This window comes from Salmo salar, chromosome ssa12 (assembly GCF_905237065.1).
Source record: "Salmo salar chromosome ssa12, Ssal_v3.1, whole genome shotgun sequence".
Lineage (NCBI taxonomy): Eukaryota > Metazoa > Chordata > Actinopteri > Salmoniformes > Salmonidae > Salmo > Salmo salar.
The window spans coordinates 11,822,709-11,835,871 of record NC_059453.1 but is presented as its reverse complement, the minus strand read 5'-3'; the positions used below and the strand labels follow the sequence as shown (position 1 = coordinate 11,835,871).

At 43.8% G+C, this 13,163-nt stretch overlaps 1 protein-coding gene across 3 annotated transcripts in view; it reads left to right on the top strand.

The window, feature by feature from the left end:
- The window catches only part of LOC106600782 (myosin heavy chain, fast skeletal muscle), a 184,144-nt gene extending 172,415 nt beyond the window's left edge, over positions 1–11,729 (top strand). For all 3 annotated transcript variants that reach the window (XM_045690687.1, XM_045690686.1, XM_045690684.1), the window contains exons 17-41: positions 354–418; positions 514–601; positions 718–835; positions 1,890–2,013; positions 2,455–2,591; positions 3,066–3,321; positions 3,562–3,804; positions 4,144–4,320; positions 4,417–4,562; positions 4,742–4,832; positions 5,175–5,564; positions 5,686–5,812; positions 6,000–6,118; positions 6,431–6,627; positions 6,773–6,956; positions 7,093–7,258; positions 7,597–7,721; positions 7,883–8,191; positions 8,413–8,616; positions 8,758–8,883; positions 9,004–9,174; positions 10,467–10,571; positions 10,668–10,763; positions 11,151–11,282; positions 11,597–11,729. In XM_045690687.1, the coding sequence (XP_045546643.1) occupies positions 354–418; positions 514–601; positions 718–835; positions 1,890–2,013; positions 2,455–2,591; positions 3,066–3,321; positions 3,562–3,804; positions 4,144–4,320; positions 4,417–4,562; positions 4,742–4,832; positions 5,175–5,564; positions 5,686–5,812; positions 6,000–6,118; positions 6,431–6,627; positions 6,773–6,956; positions 7,093–7,258; positions 7,597–7,721; positions 7,883–8,191; positions 8,413–8,616; positions 8,758–8,883; positions 9,004–9,174; positions 10,467–10,571; positions 10,668–10,763; positions 11,151–11,282; positions 11,597–11,617 (3,917 nt within the window). In that variant the 3' untranslated portion in view covers positions 11,618–11,729. The remainder of the gene's footprint in view (positions 1–353; positions 419–513; positions 602–717; positions 836–1,889; positions 2,014–2,454; positions 2,592–3,065; positions 3,322–3,561; positions 3,805–4,143; positions 4,321–4,416; positions 4,563–4,741; positions 4,833–5,174; positions 5,565–5,685; positions 5,813–5,999; positions 6,119–6,430; positions 6,628–6,772; positions 6,957–7,092; positions 7,259–7,596; positions 7,722–7,882; positions 8,192–8,412; positions 8,617–8,757; positions 8,884–9,003; positions 9,175–10,466; positions 10,572–10,667; positions 10,764–11,150; positions 11,283–11,596) is intronic.
- The last annotated feature ends 1,434 nt before the right edge of the window (positions 11,730–13,163 follow it).

Here is a 13,163-nt window from a genome sequence, read left to right as displayed (position 1 = left end):
AGCATCATGTCATAATATTCAACTAAATACTAGTTACAACTCAGACCCAAATGTTCTTTAAAGTCTTAGAACTTATCACCATTTCTCAACGTTTATTACTAGGTTGATTTACTCATAGACTTGGTTAATTTAAGCTTGCAGTCGGTCTTATCTAACATAATCTCATTGGCAGCATTTGCCTCTAGATACGTGTGAAGTTAACCAGAGGTTCTCCGGTTTATAATTAGTGTGCTTGCTGAAGACAAGACCACTCTAGATTTCTTACATACTCTTATTATTATTATTCTATTTATTCCACCCACTCTAGGAAATGTACTTTTCTAGTTATCTTTTACTTTTCCCCATTTTAACAGATAAAGCCAAGAAAGGAGGCAAGAAGAAGGGTGGTTCCATGCAGACTGTGTCCTCCCAGTTCAGGGTGAGCTTTTGAAATGTGTTTATTCAGTCCTTCAAAAGGTGCAATTATCATAAACTACAGTATGTCTGAGAAAATGGTTTGTAACCCTCCTACAGGAGAACTTACATAAGCTGATGACCAACTTGAGGAGCACTCATCCTCACTTTGTGCGCTGCCTGATCCCCAATGAGTCAAAGACTCCAGGTACAAGAAATACTGAGTTAAATATGTAATCTAATCAGTACAGTATCAGTAACCTCAACCATTCCAATCTTTAACCTGTTTATGAGTATTAAAATAGACTTGGTTTGTTTTACCAGGTCTGATGGAGAACTTCCTGGTTATCCACCAGCTCAGGTGTAATGGTGTACTGGAGGGTATCAGGATCTGCAGAAAGGGCTTCCCCAGCAGAATCATCTATGCTGACTTCAAGCAGAGGTATATACGTGCAAGCATGCACACACACACAACACACACACACACACACACACACACACACACACACACACACACACACACACACACACACACACACACACACACACACACACACACACACACACACACACACACACACACACACACACACACACACACAGAAATGATTGGCACTCTTGATAAAGATGAGCAGAAAATACTGTATCAAATAAATAACACTGATACTGAGCTATATTGTATGGTCTAACATTTGTGACAATTATATTATTTTATACTCAGAGAAAAAGATTTTGTTTAACAATTCATATTTTATTTCAAGATAGGGCTCATAATTATTGACACCCCTGTTTTCAATAGGAGGATAATGGCACTGAGTCTTTCTCTAGAATGTTGTATGAGATTGAAGATCACATTGGGAGGGATCTTGGACCATTCCTCCTTACAGAATCCTTCCAGATCCTTGATATCCATCATTCAAACAACAGGTTTTCAATGGGGTTCAAGTCTGGAAACTGAGATGGCCATAGTAAAATGTTGATTTTGTGGTTGATTAACCATTTCCTTGTGGATTTTGTGTGCTTGGGGTTATTGTCTTTCTGTAATACTCACCTGTGGCCACGTTTCAGCCTGCTGGCTGAGGCAACCGAGTTTTTGGCAAAAATGTCATGGTACTGGGTAAAGTTCATGATGCCGTTGACCTTAACGAGGGCCCCCGGATCATTTGACGTAAAGTAGCCCCATAACATCAAAGATCCTCCACCATATTTTACAGTACGTGTGGGGTTATTATCCTCATATACATATTTTACAGTAGGTATGGGGTTATATCCTCATATACATATTTTACAGTAGGTATGGGGTTATTTTCCTGATATACATGTTTTTTCGAATCCAAAAGCATCTTGACCATACAATATAGTTCAGTATTTGTATTATTCATTTTTTACAGTCTACTTTGCTCATCTGTATCAAGGGTGCCAATCATTTTGAACCTCACTGTATACCAATCAACCAATTACAACTTGGCAGATTTTAAAACTGTCCCCTCATTCAGGTACAAAGTACTGAATGCCAGTGTCATCCCTGAGGGCCAGTTCATGGACAACAAGAAGGCTTCTGAGAAGCTGCTTGGGTCCATTGATGTGAATCATGAGGATTACAAGTTTGGACACACCAAGGTCAGTCAAATACCCCCAGTAAAAGCTGACAACAAAACACAACTTGAATGATAATTTAAACCCGTACCATATAAAATCTCTCCAGGTGATCTATCCATCCTGTTGTTCTTTCTTCTTCATTTCACTAATGGAAAAGCTGGAAAAACATTGTACTGTTTTTCTTCAAAGTCATGCATCACAAGTATAGAAGAGAAACTAAACTGATTATCTTGTACATTGTGTTAGAGTGGTATGGCTTCAGTTATCTGTATCTGTGTAGATTATTAATCTACTGTACAATAACTAACAATTTAGAAACAACCTATCACATGGTTTGTTTGAAACCATATCAAAGTTAATGTTGTTTAAATCAATCTAGTGGTGTTGTTCCCCTCTTTTGATTCAACCCTTTCTATCTGTCACCATCTGTTGTTCCCTTTACCATGTTAACCTGTGTCTCAGGTGTTCTTCAAAGCCGGTCTGCTGGGTGTCCTGGAGGAGATGAGAGATGAGAAGCTGGCCACTCTGGTCGGCATGGTCCAGGCTCTCAGCCGTGGATTCCTCATGAGGAGAGAGTTTAGCAAGATGATGGAGAGGAGGTGAGGAATAGTAGACATCTTGGCAAAGCTTTCTGTCAACCACCTGTATCTAATGCATTATGATTACGCACTGTAAATGCTGTGAGCTGTTCAGAATGAGAAAATACGTCTTATAATGGTCTACTAAAGCTTTTGGGTTAATTAATTTAGTCCAGAAATGGATGTAGCAACTAAGGATTCTAGCTTTATAGCTGCAGTTTGGGATGTGGCTGTTCAATTGGCATTTAAATGTGTGGTATTTACCCATTTATTCTTGAAGTATATAAAATGCCTCATGAGCTTAGCATGCACGACCTGTCAGTACTTGCATCTAGAGAGCTGTCTAGGAATTTAAGAGGGGTTACATTTCCCTAGCCCCATTCCTCAGCTGTAAACAAACAGTGGCAGTTGGTTCTGTTTTGTTGTTCATCTAATCACAGAATGTAGCTTTAAGCATGTCACTCACCATGCCACTCTGTCCTTTCTGTCAACCAGAGAATCAATTTACGCCATCCAGTACAACATCCGCTCATTCATGAATGTGAAAACCTGGCCATGGATGAAGTTGTACTTCAAGATCAAGCCCCTGCTGCAGAGCGCTGAGACTGAGAAGGAGCTGGCCAACATGAAGGAGAACTATGAGAAAATGAAGACAGACCTGGCCAAGGCTCTGTCTACCAAGAAGCAAATGGAGGAGAAGTTGGTGTCCCTGACGCAGGAGAAGAACGACCTGGCACTCCAAGTCGCATCTGTGAGTCAGCAACTACCCTCGTATGGGCACATTTACATACACATGAATACACACACATACACACACACATATGAACACACTGTAAAGTATGTGGCTAGCTCACACATTTTTATTGCCCATGTTATATATTGTATATATTTCATGAATTTCTACTGATTTGCTCTGACCTCTTTGAGTAAAATGTATATTTTGATACACAAAGTGAGGCCTCTGATTTGTTTACTCCTGTTCTGAAACCAGGAAGGAGAGAGTCTGAACGATGCTGAGGAAAGGTGCGAGGGGCTCATCAAGAGCAAGATCCAGCAGGAGGCCAAGCTCAAAGAGACGACTGAGAGGCTGGAGGATGAGGAGGAGATCAATGCTGAGTTGACTGCCAAGAAGAGGAAGCTGGAGGATGAGTGCTCTGAGCTGAAGAAGGACATTGATGACCTGGAGCTCACCCTGGCCAAAGTGGAGAAGGAGAAGCATGCCACTGAAAACAAGGTCTTGTGTCTTGCCATAGACAGTCTAACCAACAATAATCAACTCAAAACATAGCTTAACAGAAATGGAATTCAATTTGTATTGTGGGTGCAGGTAAAATTAAGACACAATAGTGGAATTTCAGTTGCGTGGTACTCCCAACATTCATTGCATGTTCTGATCCCCCTCATTTATGATTTCCATTCAGTACACTGACATTGTGAACACTGCCATCTAGTGTTGAATCTTTAGTACAGTAATTGTTGATTAAAAAAATTATCGAAATGAAATGAATGCAATATATAACAAACTAAATCTCCCCTTTACGGTGAAGTGTAATTATGTTGTGGCCATTTACAGGTTAAAAACCTGACAGAGGAGATGGCGTCTATGGATGAGAGTGTTGCCAAGCTGACCAAGGAGAAGAAAGCCCTCCAAGAGGCCCACCAGCAGACACTGGATGACCTGCAGGCAGAGGAGGACAAAGTCAACACTCTGACCAAGGCCAAGACCAAGCTGGAACAGCAAGTGGACGACGTGAGTGGAGTTTGACATTTTGGCCATGATAGTATGTAAGATGATATTATCTTCAGTTGTTTAGATTTTAACAATATATGTGTTTTTATCTTCTAGCTTGAGGGTTCTCTGGAGCAAGAGAAGAAGCTTCGTATGGACCTTGAGAGATCCAAGAGAAAGCTGGAGGGAGATCTGAAACTGGCCCAGGAGTCCATAATGGACCTGGAGAATGACAAGCAGCAAGCTGATGAGAAAATCAAGAAGTAAACACAAACAAATGACTACAGTATTACCTGCCATAATGGTTGTTCTTGACTAATTCTTGTAATTATGAATTAGCACTTGAATGGTATTCTTAAAAGCAAAGTGAATGGTATAATACTCTCCCTTTATACTATCAAACAAAAACAAACTCTGCAATCGATGTATTTTTGATTCTTAGGAAGGAGTTTGAGACCACCCAACTCCTCAGCAAGGTTGAGGATGAGCAGTCTCTGGGAGCTCAGCTGCAGAAGAAGATCAAGGAACTCCAGGTACAGTACAGGATATAAACTCCAGTAAAGAAAAGCACAGACTTGAATAATTTCCTGAAAAACATTATTTTGGTAGCACACATTTTTCCCAGTGGCTTCTGATGGCTGAGTAGGTTGGAAGATGGTGCTTCTTCCTGGAGATTTTAAACATTGTAAAGATGGTGCTTCTTACCATTGTGATTTTGGTTCCTGCGTGGGACACTGTCTACTGAATATATAAGTGTAACTGGCTTTGTATTAAACACATTTATGCTAAATATACAAACTATTATAATTTTGTGAGGTTCAATTGTTTCAACTGTATTGTGGTGTTCATCCCCCTGCTCCTGCCCCCTGGTCTAGGCCCGTATTGAGGAGCTGGAGGAGGAAATTGAGGCTGAGCGTGCTGCCAGGGCTAAGGTTGAGAAGCAGAGGGCCGATCTCTCCAGGGAACTTGAGGAGATCAGCGAGAGGCTGGAGGAGGCCGGAGGCGCCACTGCTGCTCAGATTGAGATGAACAAGAAGCGTGAGGCTGAGTTCCAGAAGCTGCGTCGTGATCTTGAAGAGTCCACCCTGCAGCATGAGGCCACAGCCGCCGCTCTGCGCAAGAAGCAGGCTGACAGTGTGGCTGAGCTCGGGGAGCAGATCGACAACCTGCAGCGCGTCAAGCAGAAGCTAGAGAAGGAGAAGAGCGAATACAAGATGGAGATTGATGACCTCTCTAGCAACATGGAGGCCGTCGCCAAGGCTAAGGTGAGTAGTGATGTTGTGACCAAGCAGTGTTGAGGATGGTCAACTACATTACCATTCAAGTGACCTGAAGTTGACAGGAGTCACATATATAAAGTAATGATGGAACATGTTACACTAACAGGGCAATCTGGAGAAGATGTGCCGTACTCTTGAGGACCAGCTGAGTGAGCTCAAGACTAAGAATGATGAGAATGTTCGCCAGGTCAACGACATCAGCGGACAGAGGGCCAGACTCCTGACAGAAAATGGTACCATCAATAATGAACAACAAGCCAATGCTTTCCTTCAGTAGAACACAACATGCATTAAGGGCTATATCCACATAGTTTCTACTGTACTATTCACCACCTAAAATAGCCCTATGATACCTCAAAATACATTTTCAATCTTAGAGAACAGTGACCCTATTAACAAGATGTCCCTCTGTCCCTGCAGGTGAGTTTGGTCGCCAGCTGGAGGAGAAGGAAGCCCTGGTGTCTCAGCTGACCAGAGGCAAACAGGCCTTCACCCAGCAGGTGGAGGAGCTGAAGAGGGCAATTGAGGAGGAGGTCAAGGTAAGGGACTCAAAATGGACTCCACCGTCCACAGAGTTTAGAGCTATATCTTTATAAACACGGTGACTAAGCCACCCTTAGAGATTTCTACTGTCTCACCACCCTCAGAGACTGCTACTGTCTCTCCACCATCAGAGACTGCTACTGTCCCTCCACCCTCAGAGACTCCTACTGTCTCACCACCCTCAGAGACTCCTACAGTCTCACCACCCTCAGAGACTCCTACTGTCTCACCACCCTCAGAGACTTCGACCATAATTTGTTTTATTATCTCTCTCATCTCGCTTTGCATTTTGTCTTTCTTTCTCACAGGCTAAAAATGCACTGGCCCACGGTGTCCAGTCTGCCCGCCATGACTGTGACCTCCTGAGGGAGCAGTTTGAGGAGGAGCAGGAGGCCAAGGCAGAGCTGCAACGCGGCATGTCCAAGGCCAACAGTGAGGTGGCTCAGTGGAGGACTAAGTATGAAACTGATGCTGTCCAGCGCACAGAGGAGCTGGAGGAGGCCAAGTGAGTCGCACGCAACAGAAAAAACTCAAATATGGTGTGGATGGTGAGGGTGGTAGGGGGCTTTGAGAAAATGTTACATCAATATGTATTGTTTATCAAAATGTAAAAAAATTACACCATAAAACCACCGTCTGTTGTCCAACAGGAAGAAGCTGGCCCAGCGTCTGCAGGATGCCGAGGAGACCATTGAGGCGACCAACTCCAAGTGCGCCTCCCTGGAGAAGACCAAGCAGAGGCTGCAGGGAGAGGTGGAGGACCTCATGATTGATGTTGAGAGAGCCAACGCATTGGCCGCCAACCTCGACAAGAAGCAGAGGAACTTTGACAAGGTGAAAATGAATAAACCTCACCCTAGGCTGATATTTACTGTCTGCTATATGATTCATTGTAGTATAATTGTAGCATATTTATAATTCAAAACTCTTCATCAATGACTTCTGATGAAAATCCCATGGATTCCCCTAGGTTCTGGCAGAGTGGAAGCAGAAGTATGAGGAGGGCCAGGCTGAGCTGGAAGGAGCTCAGAAGGAGGCTCGCTCTATGAGCACTGAACTCTTCAAGATGAAGAACTCCTACGAGGAGGCTCTGGATCATCTGGAGACTCTGAAGAGAGAGAACAAGAACCTGCAACGTGAGCATTTGACAGCAGTTCTATTTGGCTCATGTTCGACTAGTGTTTTGAAAATGGAGGGAACTCTAATCATCAAAACTACTATTACACCATTTCAGAAATGTCATGTTCTGCATCATTTTTATTTATTGTTTTACTTGTAGACAGTACTCCTTTGAATATTCCATATAAGTGGTAGTAAATTATATTTGCAAGATGCTATGAGGTAATCTTAGTCAGTGAACTATTAATATGATTCAATGTCAAATTCAATGCACTGGCATATCCACTGAAAATCTCCCAAGTCTAAACTTCTTGTGTGTGTGTGTGTTTGTGTGTGTGTGTGTGTGTGTGTGCAGAGGAGATCTCTGACCTGACTGAGCAGATCGGAGAGACTGGCAAGAGCATCCATGAGCTGGAGAAGGCCAAGAAGACTGTGGAGACAGAGAAGTCTGAGATCCAGACAGCTCTGGAGGAGGCTGAGGTACAAACTACAGCTGTTTGATGGGGAAAGCAATGTTACACTAGCCAATGCCAGCTACAGTACAATGATTCCTTTATTGGAGTTTATTGTAGTCATATATATTTAATTCCTTCATCCAAATGTATTGGACACAATTGGCCTGACTGCTTCTGTTTGTCCAGGGAACACTGGAGCACGAGGAATCCAAGATTCTGCGTGTGCAGCTGGAGTTGAACCAGATCAAGGGTGAGGTGGACAGGAAGATTGCTGAGAAGGACGAGGAGATGGAGCAGATCAAGAGGAACAGCCAGAGGGTGGTTGACTCCATGCAGAGCACCCTGGACTCTGAGGTCAGGAGCAGGAATGATGCCCTGAGGGTGAAGAAGAAGATGGAGGGAGATCTGAATGAGATGGAGATCCAGCTGAGCCACTCCAACAGGCAGGCGGCTGAGGCCCAGAAACAGCTGAGGAACGTCCAGGGACAGCTCAAGGTAAAGGGACTGGGACATCAGGCTCAAAAACCTGAACATGGAGAGGGATTTGTTTGGGAATCTGTAGAAAAGAATAGAACAGAGGAATTGAATAGAGTGGACAATGCACTGTAGAAAGTTAGGGATACTGGGTAAATTCTTCCAAATGAACATTTATATCACACATCCTATCACCCCTATTTCCACAAGTCCTAATGAACGTATGTCCTTGTTAACCACAGGATGCCCAATTGCACCTTGATGATGCCGTCCGTGTCGCAGAGGACATGAAGGAGCAGGCAGCCATGGTGGAGCGCAGAAACGGTCTGATGGTGGCTGAAATTGAGGAGCTGAGAGTTGCTCTGGAGCAGACAGAGAGAGGCCGCAAAGTGGCTGAGACTGAGCTGGTAGACGCCAGCGAGCGTGTTGGACTGTTGCACTCCCAGGTATGGGTCAAAAGCCATTTCCAACCAAGCATACTGTTAAAACACACCTTGAATTCAACAATGCTTGCATTGAGAGTTTAATCATTTCAGCCTTGTAAATTCTCTTTAGAGCTAAACAAATCGTCTTGTTTCCTACTTCAGAACACCAGCCTTCTGAACACCAAGAAGAAGCTGGAGACTGACCTGGTGCAGGTGCAGGGAGAGGTGGATGACATCGTCCAGGAGGCCAGGAATGCAGAAGAGAAGGCCAAGAAGGCAATCACTGACGTGAGTCCTTGAATTACATCATCTTGATTTGTCCCTAAAGGCCAATGGTAGCTGGGCTGGTTACAAACAACAAAGATCTCAGAGGAACGTTATGATGAATTAAACAAACTACTTTTCCAGGCGGCAATGATGGCTGAGGAGCTGAAGAAGGAGCAGGACACCAGCTCTCACCTGGAGAGGATGAAGAAGAACCTGGAGATCACAGTCAAGGACCTGCAGCACCGCCTGGATGAGGCTGAGAATCTGGCCATGAAGGGAGGCAAGAAACAACTCCAGAAACTGGAATCCAGGGTGAGTTATCAGCAGGGTGGATTTGGGGTTGGATTAAAAGACAGTTTGCTGGAAATGTATTTGATCATGTAAAATACACAGGAGCATTTTGTAATTACTTTTTCTCTCATTAACCCACCTAAATCAGGAGTTCCCAAATGTCTTTGCATCAGGGACCCTTTCATAATATCAGAACACAAATCTTACATTAGAGTGCAATATAATTGGCATCCACACAGTTTTACTATGACTTCAGCAGTGCATGGTCAGACTAATCAAGTCTTGGCCCCTGGGAAAGAACATTTGAAAGTCCCCTCTCTTGGCATCAGAGGGAATATTTTCCAGTTTTAAAGCATAAATTACAATTATGTTCAAAACAAAAACATTGGGAATATGTTACACTTGGTCCGCTCTGTATGACGATCATGACAACTGCAAGTTAATTAATAGATTCAATGATACAAATTCATGATACATGAACACACATTCATCCAATTCATCTCAAAGTAATATTTAATTTCTCTCTCTCTCTCTCTAGATTGCTATCAGCGACATGTATCATTTACTCTGCTGCAAAAAGGCCGTTACTAGGAAAGCTAGAGTTGCTATGCGGGGCTACCAGCTAGAAGGCTAATGGCTAAATTAGCTTGTAGGCTACAGGATTTTCATAAATTCATGAAAACATAACATCTTAACAAACATTACTCTCTAGAATAAGGTGCTTTTCCACTCGCTTACCTTAAAAATAAAGACATAAAAATGTATTGATGTCGGTGCTTCTGTCTTGCTGTGGCAAACTTCGCAATCCCCCATAACAGACGCAAACTCATAACATTAAAACAGGCGAGTGGCGGCCTCTATTGGCCATACTGGTACTGCAACATGCACTGCAAAATGCACGACAAAATTGGTCAAATAAAAAAAGAGTCCTATATATAACTACAAGAAGAATTGAGTTTACATTTTTTTTACAATTGTTGGAATAGTGTGCCTACCGATATCCCTGTGAGCCTCCCACACCCATGTTGTACATCTAAGGGTTAAGAACATAAATAGTGGATTAATAATATTACATTGTATTGTATTGGACCTTCTAATCTTGTTCCACAGATCCTTGGTAGTTTCATCTGTTGTTGCTAGCAATATTCATGAACAAATTTAAATGTTAATCCCACTTTGGGAACCACTTAGAAAAGTACATAGTGAAAGACAACAATTGTGCCTCCTTGACTGGGTAGAAGACTCTACCTCTGTTTTACAAAGATTTGTTTCACCACCTCAAACAAATGCCTAAATGTATTTGTTCCACAAAGGTGCGTGAGCTCGAGACTGAGGTGGAGGCCGAGCAGAGAAGAGGTGTAGACGCGGTAAAGGGAGTCCGCAAGTATGAGCGCAGAGTCAAGGAGCTCACTTACCAGGTAAGAGAAAGTGCATTCTTCACACACTTGACACTAACACAGATAGGTTTGTGTATACAACTATTGTGACATTGATTCTTTGATCTTCTCCCACAGACTGAGGAAGATAAGAAGAATGTTAGCAGACTTCAGGACCTGGTAGATAAGCTACAGATGAAAGTGAAGGCCTACAAGAGGCATTCTGAGGAAGCGGTGAGTCACATACTGAGTTAAATACTCTGAATGCATAAATTCAACATTGTTTTAAAAATAAAATCCCCAGTAAACATTATAAAACTTAATGTCCATACAATTTAGTTTGAAGTAAGTGTTACTACAGCACATCAGCCTCCTATTCCTATGTGTTACCAACTTAAAGGAGAGGGGGTTGAATATGAATTTGCTGGTCTAGTGATCGTGCTGGAGGCGGTTTGATCCCCATTCTGCCACTCACTTCTTCTGTTGTATCATCTATCTTTCTGTATAGATTACTATCCTAAATCTCTCTTTTTTTTATTAAAATAATTGACAGAATATTAATTTGCTACCTGAAGCTTCAAACTTGAAATGCTGATGCTCTACCCTCTTTTCCTCACCCAGGAGGAAGCAGCAAACCAGCACATGTCTAAGTTCAGGAAGGTTCAGCATGAGCTGGAGGAGGCTGAGGAGCGTGCTGACATCGCTGAGACTCAGGTCAACAAGCTCAGAGCCAAGACCCGTGACTCTGGAAAGGTACAGAACTGCTGCTAAACCTGCACCCGACTCATGTTCAGATATGACCACATCAACACCACCTATGATTCAGTCTTCTCAGAGGTCAATACTGACCTTTTACACTTGTTCAGCTGTATTTAAGATCACCAAGCAGCACATTTCAGGAATTGCTAAAAAGAAAGGTTAATTCTGTTGGTACTTCAAAATTGAAAACCCAAGCTGAGCACTGAGCATTAAATGCTTGATATATTATATTCTGTCCAAGTCTATCCATATATTTATTATGTTCATTATTATTACTGATCCATTATATTCTATCTTTCTTCTTGCAGGGAAAAGAAGCTGCTGAATAAACAAGACCAAAGTATTGAAGATCAAAGTCTTACCATTTTCCTGTGTTTCATAAAATATGATTTTCATGGTGAAATGTTGAGCATTGATTAAAAACATGTAGGCCTACATACACTTCCTTTGTGACTGTGGATTTATTACTCAGCAAACAGATTTTTCAAACAAGAAAATATTGTACTTTAATTAATGGAGCAATTTGGGATTTCAAAAACAACAAAGCAGACACCCCAACAAAGCGGTAACTGTTTTTGGTAAACATCTGAAGGATGACGATGGAGAAATGTAACCACTATCAAATTCTCAGACTGAGCTATGGATGTAAGGACTGACCATCCATAACATAAAAATTATAGTTTTAACTCTTCACATACAGCTGTTCCTGATCGGGAGCCACAAAGACTAACAAAGAAACAGAACAACTAGATAAACCATACAACACAAACCCCTCTGCCACGTCCTGACCAAAATAGTAATACAATACTCCCTCTGCTGGTCAGGACGTGGCAGTATCCCCGCCCCCCCCAAAGATGCAAACCCCGGACGCACCTTAAAAGAAAACACAAAAATCCCCCAATACCACAAAAAAAATACCCCCTAAACAAAAAGGGAGGGAAGGGAGGGTGGCTGCCATCAATGACGGCACTTGTGCTACACCCCCCCTCCCCAACCCACCTACACTGGAGGAGGCTTTGGTTCTGGCCTCCTGTTCTCCCGACTGACGACATAGTCTCTTGGTTCTGGACCGTAGGCAGACTCCCTCAGTTCCGGGTTGTAGGCAGACTCATTAAGTTCAAAGCTGTAGGCAGACTCAAACAGTTCATAGGTATTTTCAATCTCATTCTGTTCCGGATCACAGGCAGACTCACCCGGTTCCGGGTCGCAGGCAGACTCACCCGGTTCCGGGTCGCAGGCAGACTCACCCGGTTCTGGGTTGTAGGCAGACTCATTAAGTTCAAAGCTGTAGGCAGACTCACACAGTTCATAGGTAATTTCAATCTCATTCTGTTCCGGATCGCGGGCAGACTCACCCGGTTCCGGGTCGCGGGCAGACTCACCCGGTTCCGGGTCGCGGGCCGTCTCACCCAGTTCCGGGTCGCGGGCCGTCTCCCCCGGTTCCGGACAGTGGGCCGTCTCCCCCTGTTCCGGACAGTGGGCCGTCTCCCCCGGTTCCGGACACTCTGGACGAGGCACTGTTGCCGGACACTCTGGACGAGTCACTGTTGCCGGACACTCTGGACGAGGCACTGTTGCCGGACACTCTGGACGAGGCACTGTTGCTGGACACTCTGGACGAGGCACTGTTAGCCTGATGCGTGGGGCTGGTAGTGCAGGTACCAGCCTGGGGACACGCACCTCAGGGCTAGTGCGAGGAGCGGGAACAGGCTGAGTAGGACTAGGCTGACTCATTGGAAGCTTGATGCGTGGTGCTGGCACTGGACGTGCCAGACTGGAGGTTCGCACTTCCGGGTCAGCACGAGAGGCGGGAACCGGAAAGACTGGGCCATGGAGGCGCACAGGTGGTCTTGACCGCACCTCCTGCACAACCTG